The 21,965-nt window shown below is 42.6% G+C and overlaps 1 protein-coding gene across 3 annotated transcripts in view; it reads right to left on the bottom strand.

The window, feature by feature from the left end:
- Window positions 1–16,553: 16,553 nt before the first annotated feature.
- The window catches only part of TPRN (taperin), a 127,699-nt gene continuing 122,287 nt past the window's right edge, over window positions 16,554–21,965 (bottom strand). For all 3 annotated transcript variants that reach the window (XM_053695836.1, XM_053695838.1, XM_053695837.1), the window contains one exon: window positions 16,554–21,713. In XM_053695836.1, the coding sequence (XP_053551811.1) occupies window positions 21,651–21,713 (63 nt within the window). In that variant the 3' untranslated portion in view covers window positions 16,554–21,650. The remainder of the gene's footprint in view (window positions 21,714–21,965) is intronic.

The following is a 21,965-nucleotide window of genomic DNA, read 5'->3' as shown; positions in this document are numbered from 1 at the left end:
GCTAAGTGAGTCATGCAGAGATCATATGATCTTGCACATTTACAGCCCTGAAGCCACTTGTGACAGTGATATATAGATTACGTAGTCATTAAGGGGTTACACTTTCATGATTCCGATAGCGCATGTCATTTTAAGACACTATTAAATTCACTTCTATTATCAGCTTTACTTTATTCTTTTGGTATCCTTTGTAGAAAAAACATACCTAAGTAGGCTTAGGAGAAAATTCACTACTGGGGGCTAGCTGCTGATTAGTGGCTTTTCATATATACCGCTTGTCATCAGCTGACCAGATGTAATCAGCTAGCTCTTAGTAGTACTTTGCTGCACCTTCTACAAAGGATATTAAGAGAATGAAGCAAATTTCATAATAGAAGTAAATTGCAAAGTTGTTTAAATTGTACGCTCTATCTGAATCATGTTGGGTTTCATGTCCCTTTCAGATTTATTAGAGAATATTGCTACAATACCATTGGGCCTGTCTTTGGTTTTTATGCATTACCAATAGATATCCAATTACGCCCCTGGTAACTTACTATTGATATTTTGACATCTTGGTGAAGTTATTGGAGGAGGCAATTGATTCTGAGATGAGTACGGATACTTTATGTCATTGTGTTGCTATCTTTTAGTACCACTATTATGTGTTTATCAACTTCCGTAATTTACTTGTGAATCCACTACCCTCCAATATGAGATTATAACCCAGGGTTGCCACCAGTCCAGGAATGACCCAACGGTTCGGGTTTCCATTCGTGTGCTCTGGTTTGAAGCCGAGTCAGGCCAGGACATCTGCATGGTTTGGTGGGAAAACAGCCACAGCCTAAATAGGTGACATTGTGCATTTGCAACATAAAGCACATGCCTACAGTTATTTCTCTCTTGCGCGTGTGTCTTTGTGTGAGAAAGTGTCTGAGAATGGTAGTATATCTGTGTGTCTTTGTGTGAGTGTGAGAGAGTGTCTGAGCGTGGTAGTATATCTGTGTGTGTCTTTGTGTGAGAGTGTGTCTGAGCGTGGTAGTATATCTGTGTGTGTCTTTGTGTGAGAGTGTGTCTGAGCGTGGTAGTATATCTGTGTGTGTCTTTGTGTGAGAGTGTGTCTGAGCGTGGTAGTATATCTGTGTGTGTCTTTGTGTGAGAGTGTGTCTGAGCGTGGTAGTATATCTGTGTGTCTTTGTGTGAGTGTGTCTAAGCATGGTAGTATATCTGTGTGTGTCTTTGTGTGAGTGTGTCTGAGCGTGGTAGCATATATGTGTGGGTCTTTGTGTGAGTGTGTGTCTGAGCGTGGTAGTATATCTGTGTGTGTCTTTGTGTGAGTGTGTGTCTGAGCGTGGTAGTATATCTGTGTGTGTCTTTGTGTGAGGGTGTATCTGAGCGTGGTAATATATCTGTGTGTGTCTGATTGTGAGAGTGTGTCTGAGCGTGGTAGTATATCTGTGTGTGTCTGTGTGTGAGAGTGTGTCTGAGCGTGGTAGTATACAGGTGAAACTCGAAAAATTAGAATATTGTGCAAAAGTTCATTTATTTCACTAATGCAACTTAAAAGGTGAAACTAATATATATGACAGACTCATTACATGCAAAGCAAGATAGTTCAAGTTGTGATTTGTCATAATTGTGATTATTATGGCTTACAGCTCATGAAAACCCCAAATCCACAATCTTAGAAAATTAGAATATTACATGCAATCAATAAAACAAGGATTGTACATACCTGTAGAACAATATCAGACCTCTGAAAAGTATAAGCATGCATACTGTATGTACTCAGTACTTGGTTTGGGCCCCTTTTGCAGCAATTGCTGACTCAATGCGGCTTGGCATGGAAGCTAATCAGCCTGTGGCACTGCTGAGGTGTTATGGAAGTCCAGGATGCTTCAATAGCAGCCTTCAGCTCTTCTGCATTGTTCAGTGTCATGTCTCTCATGTTTCTCTTGGCAATGCCCCATAGATTCTCTATGGGGTTAAGGTCAGGCGAGTTTGCTGGCCAATCAAGCACAGTAATCCCACGGTCATTGAACCAGGTTTTGGTGCTTTTGGCAGGGTGGGCAGGTGCCAAGTCCTGCTGGAAAATGAAGTCAGCATCCCCATAGAGCTTGTCTGCGAAAGGAAGCATGAAGTGCTCCAAAATCTCCGGGTAGATGGCTAGGTTGACCCTGGACTTAATGAAGCACAGTGGACCAACAGCAGCAGATGACATGGCTCCCCAAATCAACACAGACTGTGGAAACTTCACACTGGACTTCAAGCATCTTGCAGTGTGTGCCTCTCCATTCTTCCTCCATACTCTTGGTCCTTGGTTTCCAAATGAGATGCAAAATTTGCTCTCATCAGAAAAGAGGACTATGGACCACTGAGCAACAGACCAGGTCTGTTTTTCTTTAGCCCAGGTAAGACGCTTCTGACGTTGTTTGTTGTTCAGGAGTGGCTTGACAAGAGGAATACGACATTTGAAGCCCATGTCCAGGATCCGTCTGTGTGTGGTGGCTCTTGATGCATTGACTCCAGCCTCAGTCCACTCCTTGTGAAAGTCCCCAACACTTTTGAATGGCCTTTTCCTGACAATCCTCTCCAGACTGCAGTTATCCCTGCTGCTTGTGTACCTTTTTCTTCCACACTTTTCCCTTCCACATAACTTTCTATTAATGTGCTTTGATACAGCACTTTGGGAACATCCAACTTCTTTGGCAATTACCTTTTGAGGCTTTCCCTCCTTATGGAGGGTGTCAATGATGGTTTTCTGTACAACTGTCAGGTCAGCAGTCTTTCCCATGATTGTGATTCCTACTGAACCAGACTGAGAGACCATTTAAAGACTCAGGAACCCTTTGCAGGTGTTACGGTTTAAAGTGAATGTCAATTTTTCCGGTTTGGATGATATATTTATGTAGACAATCATCCTATTAAGCATACCGCCAATATAATTTTTTAATAAAACTATTAATTTGTTTTTAATTTTATATAGTAAATATCGTTCATTTACTTTACCCGCTCCTCCCACTCACTGTTTCCTTATTCTCCTCCATATTACGTATACAGCGGTCCCACCCACTGTTTACGTATCGGCAATGCGCGCTCCCGTTTAAGTCTGCCATTGCGCATGCGTTACTCTTGTTTCCGCTGTCAAACAACATAGTATTCATTGAATCAGTACATTCAATGAATACTATCGTTGCGAAGCGAAGGACAGGATCTCCTACCCCCAGCCTGTAATACCGCCAATTAGAAGTAAAATACTCCGTATACTAGTCTATACTACTATACTAAAAAAACTCCGTATACTAGTCTATTGCGCATGCGCGAAATGTGCACTCGCTTACGCTAATGAGCTGAGAAACACAATAGAACGCAAGCGCAAGAAGGACTCATTACGTCATCCTAAGGGGGTGGGTCCCCCTGTGGTTAGAGCCGTTATTGGCTCGGAAGACGTCCATTATAATCAACACAAACGGATTGCGAATGCCGGGTGGAGGATGAGAATAACGGGAAACAACATAAATTATTAAAAATAAAGGTATATATTTAAATATTTACAAATTGATGAATGAAAGTCCAGTTTTTTTTTATAAACAACTTGTTATGAACTGCTATTTGTAACTGGCCCTTTAAATGGAAAATTGCCCTGCTTTTCTGGATTGTGGAGAAGCCTATTTGCCAGCCTCCTTCCTCATGACTATGGCCCCTGGAAGATTGTGCCCCTGAAAGAGTATTAACTTTTATTGGGTGTGTATGGCCCTTTAAGAACCGTCTGGGGACATATTGTGACTTTGGTGAACAATGCCCCTTTAAGACTATGTCCCCAGACCTGTAAAATAACTTGTCCCTGGCTTCTCCCACTTGGTTCAGTAAATAGGGCTTACTGAACCAAGTACCACACAGGCAGTGTGTTCCACAGAAAGGGAGCACTGTTACAAAAGCATTAGTTTTCATTGTGTGCCATTAAGTGCTATGTGACAGACCCTTCGGTCAGAACTAAAGAGTTAATTTTGTTCAGCTTCAAGAGGCTAGTTTCTAAATACAGGCTTGCTGGCATCAGCTCTAATTGAGTTTAGTGATAAACATTCCCATTGTCTAATCACCTCCAGAGTCAGACTGCTATTGATAAGATGGACTGCATTGTTTTCTTGTGTGTAACTTGTTATCTGCTGAAGTAATGTAATTCATTGTGGCCTGTCACAGGGCGTTGTCTCTCTATCTAAATGTATCTAAATGTGTGATTTGGGATTTTATGCCTCCCCCTGAGAGTGTCCTTTTTGCATGTAACCTCAATAAAAAGCAGGCTGGGTGCTCCAGCACTTCAGACCTTTTCTGACCCTCTAACTTGCAGCCTTGACTCATGTTTGTAGGGGACAGCTATAATCACTACAGGGATTGCTATGCTCTATATACTCCCTTAGCTACTGAGCTCTGGTAAGAGCTCTTGTTCCTGATCCTGCTCCGCTCTACAGAAGGGAGAGGTTCACCTACTGGAGCCTGGTCGTAGGTCCAGGGCGCAGAGCAGACGGCGAGATACCAGCCCAGCAGCGGTGGTTCATAGAGTCTGCATTACTTATGGTGGCTACGCAGTAGTCATGGTGTCTACGGTGCTGATGATCCTTTGGTGAGCGCTAGGAGCATCCTTTTCTACGGTCCAACTTCCAGCCAGCCTGGAGGCAACCGTAACATTTGGCGGCAGCGGTGGGATGGCGTCCTAGCGCAAGGAGCAGCACCCCAACAGCACTGGTATCGTAGGAGAGTTATTGAGGGCAACGCTAGCCACTGCGCAGCGTCCCTACCTACAGCAGCATGGAGCTGACAAGACACTGGTCAGAACCCTGTGAGGAGCACCTCAACCTGATCCGTCGCTATGAGGGCGCCGATTTCGTTCCAGAGGTAAAGAGGCGGCTAGTCCGATATGGTCCAGACCCTGCACAGGAGGTAGTCAGTCGAATCATCCGAAAATTGGCTACTGAGAACGAAGCGGCACGAGCCTTTGAGCGCCAACTGTGGAGTTTGGGGGGTATGGACACCTGCTCTCCAGCGAGAAAGTGAGTTACAGGGAGCGGAGAGCAACGACCTCCCTCCCCAGCGGCAGCCTGAGTCACAGGGAGAGGAGAGCAGTGACCTCCCTCCCCAGAGGCAGTATACCGTGCAGAGGGAAGAGACAACCGGTCTCCTTCCCCAACCCCAACCAGAGATACCCGAGGCAGCAGGCCTCATAGACTGGTCCTGGGAGGACCCCCAGCAGGCAGGTGGAGATGGGACCGCAGTCTCTCTACCGGCCCTACAGGGATGCTGGACAGGCGGCCCAGATGCCCAGCGACAGACCCAGCTACAGGGATGGGAGAGCATCGACCTCCCTCCCCAGCCGGAGTGTGCCTTCCAGGGAGAGGAGACAACTGGTCTCTCTCCCCAGCCGCAGCATGTTCCACAGGGAGCGGAGAGCATCGACCTCCCTTCCCCACGGCCGCCAGAGTATCAGGAGGAGGAGGTAAGCCAATCTCCCCCTCCCCAGCTAACTCCTAACTTGGGCCCAGGGTTAACAGTGGAGATGTTAACCCCCACTGACCCCCACGTTCCCTTTGCCACCGGGCAGGACTATGCCCCAATTCCCCCAGCAGAAGAGCTGGCATTAGGACAGAGCGCTGCTGGCCTCTGCCCTACAGACCCCCTTGTTACAGGACTGGCCTGCAAACCCCTCACCCCAGCAGAAGAGCTGGCATCAGGACAGAGCGCTGCTGGCCTCTGCCCTACAGACCCCCTTGTTACAGGACTGGCCTGCAAACCCCTCACCCCAGCAGAAGCGCTGGCACCAGGGCAGAGTGCCGCTGGCCTCTGCCCCCCAAGTACCACCAGCTATTTGCCCAGCTGCGCCAGGAAGGCCGAGGATGCTACACTTTCATCCTACAACCTGGAACCTACAGGCCAGTACTACTTATTGTGGGGGGGGGGGCTACTTTGCTGCTAATGTTTATTTGTGGGTGGGTTGCGAGACTAACTTAGGCACTGACCGACAGAAGGTCAGGTGCCTGGTTAGTCTCCCTCAAAAAGGGGAGATATGTTACAAACTGCTATTTGTAACTGGCCCTTTAAATGGAACATTGCCCTGCTTTTCTGGATTGTGGAGAAGCCTATTTGCCAGCCTCCTTCCTCATGACTATGGCCCCTGGAAGATTGTGCCCCTGAAAGAGTATTAACTTTTATTGGGTGTGTATGGCCCTTTAAGAACCGTCTGGGGACATATTGTGACTTTGGTGAACAATGCCCCTTTAAGACTATGTCCCCAGACCTGTAAAATAACTTGTCCCTGGCTTCTCCCACTTGGTTCAGTAAATAGGGCTTACTGAACCAAGTACCACACAGGCAGTGTGTTCCACAGAAAGGGAGCACTGTTACAAAAGCATTAGTTTTCATTGTGTGCCATTAAGTGCTATGTGACAGACCCTTCGGTCAGAACTAGAGTTAATTTTGTTCAGCTTCAAGAGGCTAGTTTCTAAATACAGGTTTGCTGGTATCAGCTCTAATTGAGTTTAGTGATAAACATTCCCATTGTCTAATCACCTCCAGAGCCAGACTGCTATTGATAAGATGAACTGCATTGTTTTCTTGTGTGTAACTGGTTATCTGCTGAAGTAATGTAATTCATTGTGGCCTGTCACAGGGCGTTGTCTCTCTATCTAAATGTATCTAAATGTGTGATTTGGGATTTTATGCCTCCCCCTGAGAGTGTCCTTTTTGCATGTAACCTCAATAAAAAGCAGGCTGGGTGCTCCAGCACTTCAGACCTTTTCTGACCCTCTAACTTGCAGCCTTGACTCATGTTTGTAGGGGACAGCTATAATCACTACAGGGGTTGCTATGCTCTATATACTCCCTTAGCTACTGAGCTCTGGTAAGAGCTCTTGTTCCTGATCCTGCTCCGCTCTACAGAAGGGAGAGATTCACCTACTGGAGCCTGGTCGTAGGTCCAGGGCGCAGAGCAGACGGCGAGATACCAGCCCAGCAGCGGTGGTTCGTAGAGTCTGCATTACTTATGGTGGCTACCCAGTAGTCATGGTGCCTACGGTGCTGATGATCCTTTGGTGAGCGCTAGGAGCATCCTTTTCTACGGTCCAACTTCCAGCCAGCCTGGAGGCAACCGTAACACAACTGTTACAGAGAACCTTAGTCATGAAGCTGACTTTACATTCACTTTAATTAGCTGATTAGAGTGGGACACTTTGAGCCTAGAATATTGCACCTTTTCACAATATTCTAATTTTCTGAGAATGTGGATTTGGGGTTTTCATGAGCTGTAAGCCATAATCATCACAATTATGACAAATCACGGCTTGAACTATCTTGCTTTGCATGTAATGAGTCTAATCTCATATATTAGTTTCACCTTTTAAGTTGCATTAGTGAAAAAAATGAATTTTTGCACAATATTCTAATTTTTCGAGTTTCACCTGCATCTGTGTGTGTCTAATTGTGTGAGAGTGTGTGTCTTTGTGTTTGTCAGTGTCTTTCTTAGTGTGTGAATCTGGGTTTCAAAAACATAATTTATACTTACCCGATAAATTAATTTTTTCATGGTGGTGAGAGTCCATGGTCCATTACACCTGGGAATTATTCCTTTCTACCACATGCCTACAGTTATTTCTCTCTTGCATGTGTGTCTTAGCGTGGTAGTATATCTGTGTGTGTCTTTGTGTGAGAGTGGTAGTATATCTGTGTGTGTCTTTGTGTGAGAGTGTGTCTGTGTGTCTTTGTATGAGAGTGTGTCTGAGCGTGGTAGTATATCTGTGTGTGTCTTTGATTGTGAGAGTGTGTCTGAGCATGGTAGTATATCTGTGTGTGTCTTTATGTGAGAGTGTGTCAGAGCGTGGTAGTATATCTGTGTGTGTCTTTGATTGTGAGAGAGTGTGTGTCTTTGTGTTTGTTAGTGTCTTTCTTAGTGTGTGAATCTGGGTTTGAAAAACATAATTTATACTTACCTGATAAATTAATGTTTCATGGTGGTGAGAGTCCATGATCCATTACACCTGGGAATTATTCCTCTCTACCACCAGGAGGCGGCAAAGACCCCCAAACCCCAAGAGCACTATAAAACCCCTCCTACCTCACACATACCTCAGTCTAATGTATAGCCAAGAAAAGTGAGGTAAGAATAAGGAAAAAGATCCATAAAAAGGATAAGAAAAACTATGTGCTAAAATTAACCCTAAAAACCATTAGGGGTGTCAGTTTCATGGACTTTCACCACCCTGAAAGAAATGAAGTTATCCTAAGGCACATATTATGTTTTCTTTTATACATGTGGTGAGAGTCCATGATCCATTACTCCTGGGAACCAATACCATACGTAACTTTTTCTAGTCAACATGGTCTGGGAAAATTTGCCTTTGTCTGCCCATTTCCCCCCCCCCTTTGTTTTTGTTGGGTGCTGCCAGAAACAAGAAATATGAATATACAAATATGCCTCTTGTCTTGACATGTTGTAATACTTGGTGGACCTGCTCCAGCTCCTCCGTCAGCGGCTGGGATGAGGGATGAAGGGGGTTCCATTTACACCATACCATTACCAGACCAATCTCCCTCAAAATTCCCAGTATATGTTGGATTTCTCTCTCAGAACAGCCTATTTTCTCCATTATACATCTTCTAGCCTGCAATTTAAGATTTAAATGGATAATTGTTACTCATGGTTTTTCACGACAGATGTTATTAATGACATAGATGCACTTATATTCACTAGCTATGTGATAATTGTAATTAACTTGAGGAAACGGCCAGTAACTTGTGGCCGAGAAACGCGTCTTAAGCTCATCCTATTAAAACATACTTTGTTTTTAACTTTTGTTACGGCTATTACTGAATTGCCCCTATATGCCTTCCTGGGGTTGCTTTTAAATATACAAGCCGTTTGCAAATTGCGGATTGTACCGCCCGTTCCAGACACAAGAAGGGAAACGGCACATACACCTGGTACTGACATCGAGGATCCCTTGTGATTTTGGAGGAAAGTCCACGGCTGCACCTCTGACACCTTGGAGGATCCGCCATTCAGCGTACTGACTGCTGTTGAATGTCAGCCTGCACATTCGCACTTCTTTATACAAGAGTGCCAGTACTCCTGTGAGTATATTTCCACTTTTTCTGTTTCAGTGTGACACCTTATTCTGAAGTTTGTCTGCACTATGAGGCGCTGTCTTTTTTTGTCCACTCTAACTGTAATCTTACTAGGAATATTCTCCAAAAGCAGTTCGGGTTAATCTTTTGTTTGCTGTCTTTTCTTTAGAGTTGTTGTTAAATTTATACACTGTCACTTTAAGGGCATTTCCTCCTCATATATATTTTTAAAGTCTTTATTACTTATTGCTTACATATTTTGAGGGATTTCTTTCCCATAGATCATTTATTATAACCCTTCTACTCTTCTCAAAGGAGATTTCATGAAGCCCAAAAGTGGCCGATTTATTAGTACAAGAGGGTTTCTCTATATTATAAGATTAATAAAGAGGTCTCAATGCTTTCTCACTGCTCTATTCTTAATGCCATAAGATATAATGTTATGTTGTATATTCTGTTTCTCTCTGTTATTGAACATGGCTCTGTTAACCTGAAGCATTGTATGCTAATGTACTTTTATTTTGATGATGTCTCAAAAAAAATAATAAAAAAAATAAAATAAATATATGCTGTGATTCGGAGGGGGGCTCCTAACCCGCTTCCCTGTACGCCATGCAAATCAGACTTCTCAACCAAAATGAAATAGGGACAGCTGAGGCCTTTTGCCCCTTGCACTTACCAGTATACAGGATGAATAAGGAAGAAGATTGACTAAGCTCTTTAGTAGAGTGGCGGTAGAATGTCAGCGCTTTGAGCACATCCAAATTATGTAACAATCTTTCCTTGAGGAGACTAAATACACATAGAGAGAAGAGCATTCACAGGAACGAACAACCGTCTCAATACCACTGTTAGCCTGTTCTAGGGCGATTTACCACCGGGTGCAGCTTTTTAGCCCAGTAATGCTTTTCACAGAGTAGAACTTTCCTGAAGTATATCAGTCTGATCCCGCCTATTACGGTCAGTCCAGCACCGAAATACCAGGCAATTCCTCTCTGAACAAGGAACACAGCAACCACATACGATTTTTCCTTGGAGGATAATGGAATGGGACAAAGTGAAGGAACCACAATCTCCTGATTGATGTTGTGAGTGTTAACCACCTTAGGCAGAAAGCCTGGTTGAGTCCTCAACACAGCCTTATCCTGATGGATCACCAGATACGGAGGATCACACATCAATGCTGAAAGCTTTGATACTCTGAGAGAAGAGGAAATAGCTAATAAAAAAAACACTTTCCACGTAGTTACTTAATATCAACAGCATGCAGAGGTTCGAACAGATCCCTCTGAAGAACCGTAAGAACTAAATTTAGGATAGAATGGAGGAGCAACAGGTTTGAAAACAGGTCTAATTCTGACCAGAGCCTTGACAAAATCTTGAACACCTGGCAAACAAGCAAACTTCTTATGAAACAAAACAGAAAGAGCAGAGATCTGACCCTTATTATAACAGGCAGACAGGTCTTTCTCCAGACCCTCCCGGAGAAACTGTAATATACACAGTCTCTTCACTTTACGCCAACAGAAACCTTGCTGGTCACACCAGTGCAGATAAGTCCTCCAGACCTTGTAGTAGATGAGTCTGGTGAAATGCTTGCGAGCCTGGATAAGAGTATCAATTACGTTGTAAGAAAAGCCTCTAGAAGATAAAAAAAATCAACTGTTCAATCTCCAGGCAGTCAGCCTCAGAGTATATAAGTTATGAGAACGGTCCTTCAGTCAGCAGGTCCTGACGAAGAGGTAACCGCAAAGGATGAGCAGACGACATGTTCTTAGTTGGTATTCCCTCCTGCCTGATCCGAGCAACCACTCAGGGCAGGAGAACAAATCGGTGTAAATAGATAAATTAGGTTGAACTTCCACTGGACCATAAGAGCATCCACTAGCTCTGCCTGAGGATTGCTGGACATCGATCCATACTTTGGGAGCTTGGCTTTGAAGTGGGAAGCCATCAAATCTATGTCAAGAACACCCCATCTGAGTTATTTACAGAAATACCTTCTAGTGCCTGCTCAGGAAATCCATTTCCCAATTCTCCACATCTGGAATGTGGGTAGCTGTAATCTCACATTAATATCTCTATGCCCACAGCAGGATTTGCGACACCTCCTCAATCGCCAGAGAGCTCTGTGTGCCTCCCTGATGGTTGATGAAGTCCACGGTGGTGATGTTATCTAATTGGAATGGGATATAATGGGCAGAATCCAATGGAGGCCACGCTAGAAGCGCATTGTATATAGCTCTCAACTCCAGAAAGTTGATCGGAAGAGAAACTTCCTCCTGACTCCAGGTTCCTTGGGCTCTAAGAAGCCCAGCCCAGCCCAGCCCAGCCCAGCCCAGCCTGACAGACTCGCGTGATTACTACCAAGGAGGGGCAATGGAAACTTGTCCCTTGGAGAGCTGGAATTGGGGTAAGACTCCCTGTTGTCTAGGCATCTAAATAGATGACCTGCAACAGATCTGAATGATCTCCATTCCATTGTCTGAGCATACACAACTGTAGTGGTCTCAGATGAAAGCGAGCTAACGGTATAGCATCCAATGCCGCAACCATTAGATCTACCATATCCATGCATTGCGCAACTGAAGAATGCGCATTGGACTGAAGCAGGCGACATGCATTCTGAAGCTTCTCTCTGCACTGATCTGTGAGGTAAATGCACATACTGACAGAGTCTATGATCGCTCCCAGAAAGGTTACCCTCGTAGCCTGGACGAGGAAGCTCTTTTCCAGATTCACCTTCCAACCGTATGCCAAGGATGGAGCCTGAACCAGAATTTCATAAGGTAAGAACCCACAGCGACCCCCTGCAAAGGAACTGCAGCCAGCAGAGATCCCAGCACCCTGGTGAACACTCGGGGTGCCGTAACCAGTCCAAATGGAAGCGTAACAAACCGGTAGCACTTGTCTAGTGATGCGAAATGCAGGAAACAAAAATGATCTCTGTGGATTGGAATGTGAAGACATGCCTCCTTTAGGTCAATTGTGGACATGAACGGACCCTTTTGAACCAGGGGAAGGATGGATATTATAGTTTCTATCTTGAAGGTGGGAACATTTAAAAATTTGTTGAGTCCATTCAAGTCTAAGATAGGGTGAAATGAGCCCTCCTTCTTGAGGACCACAAAGAGATTGGAGTAGAACCCTTTTCCCGTCTCTGAAGGGAGGGAATTGGGATAACCATGCCTATAGCAATGAGGTCATCCACCCTTTGACAGCAAGAGTCAGTCCCTTAGGGAACAAGGCCAAAACCTTATTCTGTATTCCTGGCAAACAATGCCCAGCACCCAGGGGTCCCGGACGGACTATAACTATTCCCACTGAAACAGAGAAAGTATGCCCCCCACACAACCTGATCCCAGGTTGGGGACGATCCCATCATGCTGACTTGTTATTTTGGAAATCCATCTTGGGCTGTCTGTTCTTGTTCCACCCCTGAGTGGGCTTCCAAGTCGGCTAGGGGACTCAGGCTTAGGTGCCTCTGCGCTTCTCTGACTCCTGTTTAGACGAAAGGAATGAAATGTCCTGCCAAAAGACCCTTAGGCTTAGATTTCTTGTCCTGCAGTAGGAAGGCTACCTTCCCACCTGTGACTGTGGATATGATAGAGTCCAGACCTAGACTGAATAAGGACTTGCCCTTGAAAGACAAGGATAGTAGTCTAAATTTAGACACAAAATCTGCTGACCAAGACTTGAGCCACAAGGCCCTCCTAGCCAGAACCGCAAAGCTAGAATTTTTTTGTGTTGATGCGAATAATCTGCAGAATGGCATCCCTGATGAAGGTGTTTGCCAGCCTTAGTGATTATCTTGGATCTCCTCTAAGGGAGTTTTCACAATAATTAGATTGCTAAAGATTCACACCAGAATTTGGCGGCCCCCATGACTGCAGCTATTCCTAATGCTGGTTGAAACAGGGCACCCAACTGGAAAAACACCAATCTGTGATATCCCTCAAACTTTCTGTCTAGAGGATCTTTAAAGGAAGTACTGCTCTCAAGCAGGAGAGCAGTACACTTGGCCAATGTGGATAAAGCATCATCCACCTTTGGGGGCGCTGTTTCATACCTCTGCGTGGGTAGCTGGAACAAGAAATCTCTTAAAAGCCGCCAAAGGGGGCAAAACGAGTCCCTAGCTTTTCCAATTCTTTGGAGATGATCTTTGTGATAACGGGGGGTACGGGAAATACATCCAGGGCCGTAGGCCTAAAAACAGATTCTAGTATCGATACCTGTTCCTCCTAATGCGGCTTCGCTGCCTGAACCCCCAGGGTAAATACAACCCTTTTGAACAGGAGCCTGAGCTGCTCCCCACATTTAACCTAATTGTACCCTCCTCAGATTCCTCTTACAACTCGCCTTCAGAAGGGTCAGAGGAAGGAAGTTCTCCTTCAGAGCTAACTAAGGGTTCCTAATCAAAAGGTTGCTCATAACTGTTGGTCGTGGCCTCTGCCACCACACCTGCTGGAAAGCAGTGTTTAACATTTCTCTTTCCCAATACCTGTCTAGCACTCAGGGCAGTAGACACAGTAGCCTATATACAGACCTTAAAGTTATTAGGTAAAAGGCCCACCCCAGCCAAGGTCAAGCAGCTTTCTGTGCAGCATTCTGGGGCAACTGAAGTTGCATTCATAGGATGTTGGACAGAGAAGTACGCATTAGCAGAGATTTGAGAAGCCGGAGACAGGTCCCACGGTAGCTCCTGAGCGATCTCACCACTTGGGCCTCCTGAATAAGATGCCAGGACATATGTTAGGCAGCAATTGCATAATTGTGAAGGAGGGTTCACGTTTATTAATTTGTAAAGCATACATTTACTGTTATCAATTATATATACTGAGGATGATTCCTCCAGACTATTAGAATAGAGTCATCCATAAAAGTGGTGTGTATTAAAGATTGTAGTGACCTGGGTCCCCCCTTTAAGCGCTGTTTAGGGCGTCTTACCACCTCTGGTCTGGTCCAAGCTGCGTTGCTACCGCTCTACCACAGGACTATTGCGCATTGGATCTGAAGTGGAAATGGTGTCAAAACACTGCCTACGGCGTCTTCGTCCACCGCTGCGGCTTGTGTCAGATAAAGGCCTGCGGACTGTAGTAATGACAGCATCCCACCAAATGGTGGGCGGGCCTGCACAATAATAAATTAAGTAACCGGGTGACTGGTAACAAGATCTGGTCAAGCCGTAACACAAACACCTCTGTGTGACATGTCTGGGTGTTGTAGTATCCATACACTATAATGCTTGTCAGTGTCTTGCCTACCAGCACGCATGAAGCGCACCCTTCTCAGCCGTATGCTTGAAGCATGGCTGGATACTCGGTACATCGGTATGCTTATAGCCTGATATTGCCTGCTATAAATGGGCCAGAGTGTGTACAGTACACTTATTGTAGACGCAGGGACAAGACTCAAAAACCACCTCTCTATTAGACAAGTTGCTAAGAGAAAGGGGATAACTTACCCATGATAAGTCTGTAATTTAGTGTGAAACACAACGCTTACGCATTATCAGACAGTGGATTCAGATTAGACTGGAAAGAGGTATGAGAGACCCAGCGTCAACCAGTATTATATATATCAATACTCTAATGAGATTTATATGGATATGTGATCCCAGGCTCTCAATAAAAGCCATTCCATGTTGAGCTTAATTTCTTCTTTACAGAGCACCTCTCTCTGCCTACCTCTATGATACGAGGCAAAGAACTACTGGAGGGTAGGGGAAGTGGGAGGGATATCTATAGTCTTGTTGGGCTTTGCCTCCTCCTGGTGGCCAGGTAGAGTAATTCCCATAGGTTAAGAATGTTCTTGTGGACTCACACTGCCAATAGAAGGAAAACAGCCTTTTTCCAAACCCACTGTGGTTCTAATTTGCATAGACCAATCACGGTGGGCAGGGATTTCTGCTGTAGCTAATTCCAGGTAGCTTGCACATACCCACACATGCACAATTCCACAGTACTAATCATGTGCATGTGCAAATGGTTTGACACCTAACCACCTTTCTCACACTCAGCACTCACATGACCATAGCCGCAATCTATTTCAGACCTTACCCCTAACCGGCTAGTTACGCTCATAGCGATCACATGACCAGAACAGCAACAGTCTGAGAAACACAGAAAAAGGAGCGAAGTAGCACACTTGGTTATAGTGTTTTATGAATACCCCTAGACAAATGAGCATCATTTATTTATATTGATAACTCTGAATATATTTCATGTTGCGAGGTAATGTGAATGCGATTGGGAGCATGCTCAGGGTGTATTAATGTGTACATTTTAAGCGCCATAATTGGCCATTAGGAAATGAGGAAGACACAACCATTTTATGGCCTGGAGTACATAACGTGAAAATAAAATATATGTTTTCAATATTACTGCAGCTTAGTTTCCAAGCTGCAGAAAGTATAATGTATTAAGTATTATTTACACTTCTTGTTAGCACACAGTTTTTAAGATCCAAGACTATCCCCTGGGTTCTCCCACAAAATACCTTCCCTATAATTTTACTTTGAATAGTGTGGTGTTTTCTAATTTTGAGAATTGGAAGTGCACATTGCAGACTTCACACACCTAACCCTGCTATATATCTGCCCCGTATTGGCCCCAACAGAGGTGATATGATAATGCTAAATAAGCAAGCTTTGCCAACAAAATCACTGTAGCTAGCCTTGTTGACACAAGCAATAAGTCTGGATAGGCCACACCCAAAAAGGCAAGTGGAGGTGGGGGAGGTATTTGGCCATTGACAAACAATTACATCAAACAATGTGTTAATTTATTGATAAACATTTTGCACCCAGTTGATAGACTAAAACAGAAAAATATTTTCCATTTCTATAACTTATTTTAAAAGGACATAATACCTAAATGCTGTGATGCAGCATAACTGGAAAAAGCTAACTAGAAACTATCACCTGAACATATCTACGTAAAATATAAAGATATTTTACTACAAAATGTATTCATACCCCAGTGTATAGAGACTTTAAGCAGCCAATCAAGATGCTTGTTGCGGGAAATGCAAGGGAGCATACATCTGGCATGTGCAGGTACAGTCATGTTAATTTCCCTATTCAGTTTAAGGAAATTTACTATGCAATCTCATGAGATTCCAGTGTAATCTCATGAGATCACAGCAAAGTATAGCATGACCTCAGCACTGCTGATGCTGATTGGCTATTGTTTTTTTTCCAACTTGCAGCTGGACAGTAGCAGACATAACTGTTACCAGAGCACTTTTGTAAACTGAAGAAATGTTGAGGTAAAAAAACAAAATCTTCCTTTTTTTACATAGAAATGTTCCTGTGATATTTTCTTGTCAGCTTTTTACAATTATGCTGCATTACTTTCAAGCGATTTAACACATGGATACGTCCCTTTAAACTTTTTTTGGGGTACCAGAACCTGATGTGTAAGGAAGAAACTGAAAGAAAGACAAGTAGTAGAACAACAGTCTTCACATAATTCTCCTGCAGTGAAATTATTTATTAAATCGTCTGGTTACAGCTGTATTCAGTTATAAAGTCAGAGAGTTTGGAATGTAATCTAAAACCATTTACAAAAAGATTGAAAACTAACAAGTCCAAGTTTAACACAAGAAAAACAAAATACAGACTTTGGCCACGTAACCAGAACTGGCTAATATATAACATCTGAAGGAAACGGTTAATTATCTTTCATATATATTAATTGCTTCCATAAACTTTATGAAATCAAGTGCAAAATATCTATATATATTTTCCTTAACAAGACAAAAACAAATTAGACATAGAAGACAATTGAATAGGATTACACATCTCCCCAATATTCAGACATGGGTGATTGGAGAGACAATTGTGTCAGACAAAATATTTAACAATTAACAGATAATTTGCAGCAATAAAAAGGCAGTAATGTATTCATCATATCATGTCGCTTGTATAGAAACATTATTACATAACTGTATAGAAAATGGAAGAGAGGGTGAAGTCTTTGTTTGCGTACAAGTCAGAATGTTGTGGAGAATACGATTGGAATTATAGGATTCTGTGTAGAATATAATAAAAGCAATGTAGAGGTATTATAGCTAAGGGGGAAACAATCCTAAGAATTCAGGACACTAAGCTCTCTTTATTAGCTAGTTCTGAAAGAGTCTTAGTGTCTGGAGAATGTGCAACCATTTTACCTTGCAGGCAGCTATTAAAGAGACACAGCAATGTAAAAATAAAACCATCTATACAGTTAGAGTATGTTATATTTGGACTAATGTCCCTTATTAAAGGGATACTAAACCTAAATGTTTTCTTTCACGATTCAGATAGAGTAGCAACTTTAAGCAACTTTCTAATTCACTCCTATTATTAATTTTTCTTTGTTCTCTTGCTATCTTTATTTGAAAAAGCAGGAATGAACGCTTAAGAGCCAGCCCATTTTTGGTTCAGCACCTGGGTAGCGCTTGCTGATTGGTCTCTAAATGTAGCTACCAATCAGCAAGCGCTACCCAGGTGCTGAACCCAAAATGGGCTGTCTTCTAACATGACAATTTTTTCTTTTTCAAATAAAGATAGCAAGAGAACGAAGAAAAATTGATAATAGGAGTAAATGTTAGTTGCTTAAAACTGCAGGCTATTTCTGAATCATGAAAGAAAACATTTGGGTTTAGTATCCCTTTAACTATCTAGTAGGGATATGCAAAGGCTGCAGTCTGTGGCATTTGGCTCCGGATATATTTGTACAAAAGTAGAACACACATCTGGATTTGTGAAGATATTTGTTGCACTTCTGGACAAATATAACCAGCACCAAAAAGACTAACGCTGCTGCCATTTTCAGCAGATCCCTAGCCGCACAAATGAGTGAAACACACAGCTAAATTCCCATTTAGGAGCCACAACGCATAGAGCTGCTAAACAGGATACAGCCAATAAAGAGCAGCATATGTATGTAGCAGCCAATCACAAACTGTTTCCTGCTCGGGTGCTGCAGTGTTGTGGGGCTAAAGCTACGAGTTTAACCCCTTTGTGTACATTAAATACAGTTGGCAAGGGCCACTAGTACAAAAATGTTACGCTAAAAAGGATTAGGGTGTCTTAATCTTTCATTACCCTATCAGCGATACATCACTTTTATTATTTGTGTTCCTGCTAATCTGCTTGCTAACAAAGGAACACCCTTTCTACATATTCTAAGTGCAAAAAGGCTACTTGCCAACTCTTCCATAGTTCCCCAGAAACCATTTAATTCCTTGGCGTCCACATGATTAAATGCATTGTGATAATCAAACACAGTGACAATGGCTTGTAAGTAGACCGAGTACTGATAAATAACTTCACTTGCAATTTATTAACAATCTCCTAGGGCTACCAAAGGCTGTTAGAAACACTGACCACAGCCCCACTGAGAAACTGTGTCCCTAAAAACACACAATCCTTAACTCTACCTACTGGATTTGGGTTAGTGCTTCTAACAGCACCTAGTAAGCGTTTGCAAATTTACCTAGGAAGTAGCTGAATTCTCACAGGATATGCCCGTGAAGGAGTGGAGCAGTACATAAACATTACCATGAAATTAAAGGGATAGTTCCACCTTAATTATGTAAAAGTCTTATTATGTAAATAGCTTCCTGCACCCCTTTCTAGATCATGCAACAAGAATGGTAAAAAAAAAAATATATTTTAAAATGATTATTGTTTCTGGCCACTTTGAAATGGCTGCCAAACTCCACCCACTGATGACATCACGATCTGAGTTGCATCTAGGTACTCTGCTGAATAGCATTGACAGTCTATTGAATCTAACTAGTGAGACTATTCTGATAGAATTCAATATGCAGCACAGATTGTAATGTCATCAGTGGGCGGAGCTTGGCAGTCATTTCAAAGTTGGCAGAAACTATATTAAATTTTACTGCTGCATGATATAGAAAGGCTGAAGGAGGTTATTTGAAGCTAGCTTAATCTAAGGTAAGACATTAAGATGACTAAGGTGTAGACTGTCCCTTTAAATCAAAGGTATTTTTTCATTTAATCCATTTGAAAGCCGTCTTACAGGCCAGATCTATGTAAGATATCTCCAGCAGTAAACAAACAACACCCTGATGTCACAGCATGATACATGGCATTGCAATGCTGTGAAGTGCTTTCTAAAGCCAACAATTATAAAGAAAATTCTCAATGTGACTTTGATAGTGGCTAAACATGCATATGGTCTCCCTTACACAGTGGATCCATGATGCTGCCCGACATGTGTGAGAGTACTTGAACCAAGCATGTGTGACTATGTTGTGCTTAGTGAACAGGAACAATTGTAATTTTAGTGCAAACAAGACTGCTCTGCTGGAAATGCCGATATGTAACCAGGCACAGAAAGGGCAGCGGAATTGCTGTGTCCTTACCGAATTCCTGGCTAATGGAAATGTTATATATTACATGCGATGTGTATCACAAGGATTCCGTTTGGGTGCAATGTTTAACATAAAATCTGGAGTGTTAACTGCCACTTTGCAAATAGCTGCTGGCAGGTCAAGTAGTGCAAAAAGTTATCAAGTGATTAGCTGGTCAAGGAGTGTAAAAGTTAAAACAAAATCAATTAGCTGGCCGAGGAGGGTAAAGGTTAACAAGGAATAGGCTAAGAGATTCTTTAGGTTTGTAGCGTTGTATGGAATAAAATAACATCACTTTCCCCTGACACCTTGAGTTTAAACCTTCATCGATAAAAACTCTGGTATAGTCTGTGTACACACAATATAAAGAGATAGGATTACTAATCTGATGTTAGGTCTATCTCACTTGCATGTCCTTACCTAATTATATGAAAAATTAAATAGTTTTTCCAAAATATGACAGACAAAGGTGGAATCCTGTTTTTCAGTATTTTAAGTGACCAAAGTTTACTTGAATATGCATGTTAATGAATAATGCATATGACAGGGCTACTTTAGACCTGAAGGCTGCAGAATTCTTTTATATTTTTTTTGTATACATCTCAGCACTTTGCTAACAAAGATGGTCTGCAAAACTTGCTAATAAACCTGCATAAGTAGGCTGTTCTCTGAACTTGCCTTGCATCGATATTTAATGGAATGGTCCAAAGCCAATGTGGCCTCATCGTTGGAGTGTAAATCCTTACAATTAAATGTGGACAACTGAGTGTCTCCAAAAAGGTAACAAGTCACTGCCCAAAAATGCCATTTATATCACTGTCCCTGAATCTAACAATTAATGAACTTACTATAAGTATAGGTTGAGCTGGTGAAAAACTAGACTTGTGCCTACAGGCACTGCAAGGAGTTCCAGCTTACACGGAGTGTTAGGTAGTATAATATGACCTATAAATGGAAGATGGCACAAGCTGTAACTTGGTCTAAGGAGTAATATCAAAATTCAAGGTATCATCATGTACAGCTTTAACAAGAAACTAGCTGGGGACACCATTGTTATCCATACCCTTCCATAGGAGTAGGTTTATGTTTTTTACAGATCAAGACACACAATTTGTTTAAATGGATCGTTACCAAAATCACAAGCCAAATGTTGCCGGCTTACAGACCAGTCACATATTGTAAACTGACCTACAGAATGACATAAATATTCCTGCACATCTTCTGTTTTAAAGACATCCCAGAGCTTCAACTATGAAGCACCAAACATTAGTATAATATTCAGTAAAAGGTAATAATATATGGTATATGAAACTGCTTGATCTACAGATCTACAGTACAGAGTCAGTTCTGATCTACAGTAGAGCACTGTATACTGGTTTCTCATCTGCAATCTATTTACTCTATTAAATTATTTCTGTTCTATATATAACTGCCCTATACTGCATATGGTTGGTACTTAAAAAGACACCTATTGCTGTTGCAGAACTAAACTACCTTTAAACAAGAGTAGCTTTCAGTGCACGTTAGATTAGTTGCTGCATCAGCTTGTCAATCACACAATGCAATCCAAGAGGCAACTCACAGAAACATACACACAAATTCCTATGGTCCAAGCACCTGAACCTACCAAATAAAAAAAACAAAACTTGCCCTCGGTGGTTGCAACATTCATACCGGTGTGAACACACAGATCCTATGGTCAAAACACCCAAAACCACTGAGACATAACAGACTGCAAAACAGTCCTCCACCACCAGAGGGCGGAGCTTACAATATTCATAACAGTGTGAACTACTCCTGCTAATTAATATAATTAACAGAGCTCCACTGATTGTTCCAGTATAAGAGTGAGCAGCTGAAATTGTTTACATTGGCCCCTGTGAATGTTAAACCTGTAACACAGATATGATGTTGTTAACACATTCCATGGAGTGAAGCAGTGGTATATCGTTGCCTGGTAGGCTGGAAATTGGAAATGAGTAAAGCAAAAGTGGTAAAACGCATCTATTCTGTACAGGAGAGCCAAGTTGGTCAAGTCTGTAACCCAACAGACAGTATATAGACACTTCTTTATGTCGGAGTGCTGATGTCAGGGCAGTGATTTCCTGTTGAAAGGGGTGTTTTTTTTCCAAACAGTCCAAACTGATGTGAGAAGTCTTGTGCACAACCGTTAGGTGTCCATTTTGAAAGTGCTAGAAGTACAGGGCAGGCTCGCTCCGAAAGTCTGAGTGGGAGCTGCTGTCAGCCGGAGTGAGCTGGGAATGAGAAGAATGCAATCAACATCAAAATATTCAATTTACAATTATTTTATTTTTAAGACACATGAAAGTCAAAATGAAACTTCCAGGAGTCAGACAGAGAGTACAATTTAAACATTTTTCCAATTTACCTCTATTATCATTGCCTATTTCTCTTGGTATCCTTGGTTGAAACTAGGTTCCTTTCTGAGACAGGGGACAAGCCATCATAGTATTATGTGGTAGCAGTGTGAAGAAAAGTTATACAAG

This window comes from Bombina bombina, chromosome 12 (assembly GCF_027579735.1).
Source record: "Bombina bombina isolate aBomBom1 chromosome 12, aBomBom1.pri, whole genome shotgun sequence".
Taxonomy (NCBI): Eukaryota; Metazoa; Chordata; class Amphibia; order Anura; family Bombinatoridae; genus Bombina; species Bombina bombina.
Note: the sequence above shows the minus strand (reverse complement) of the source record. Positions and strands in the feature narration are given on the sequence as shown.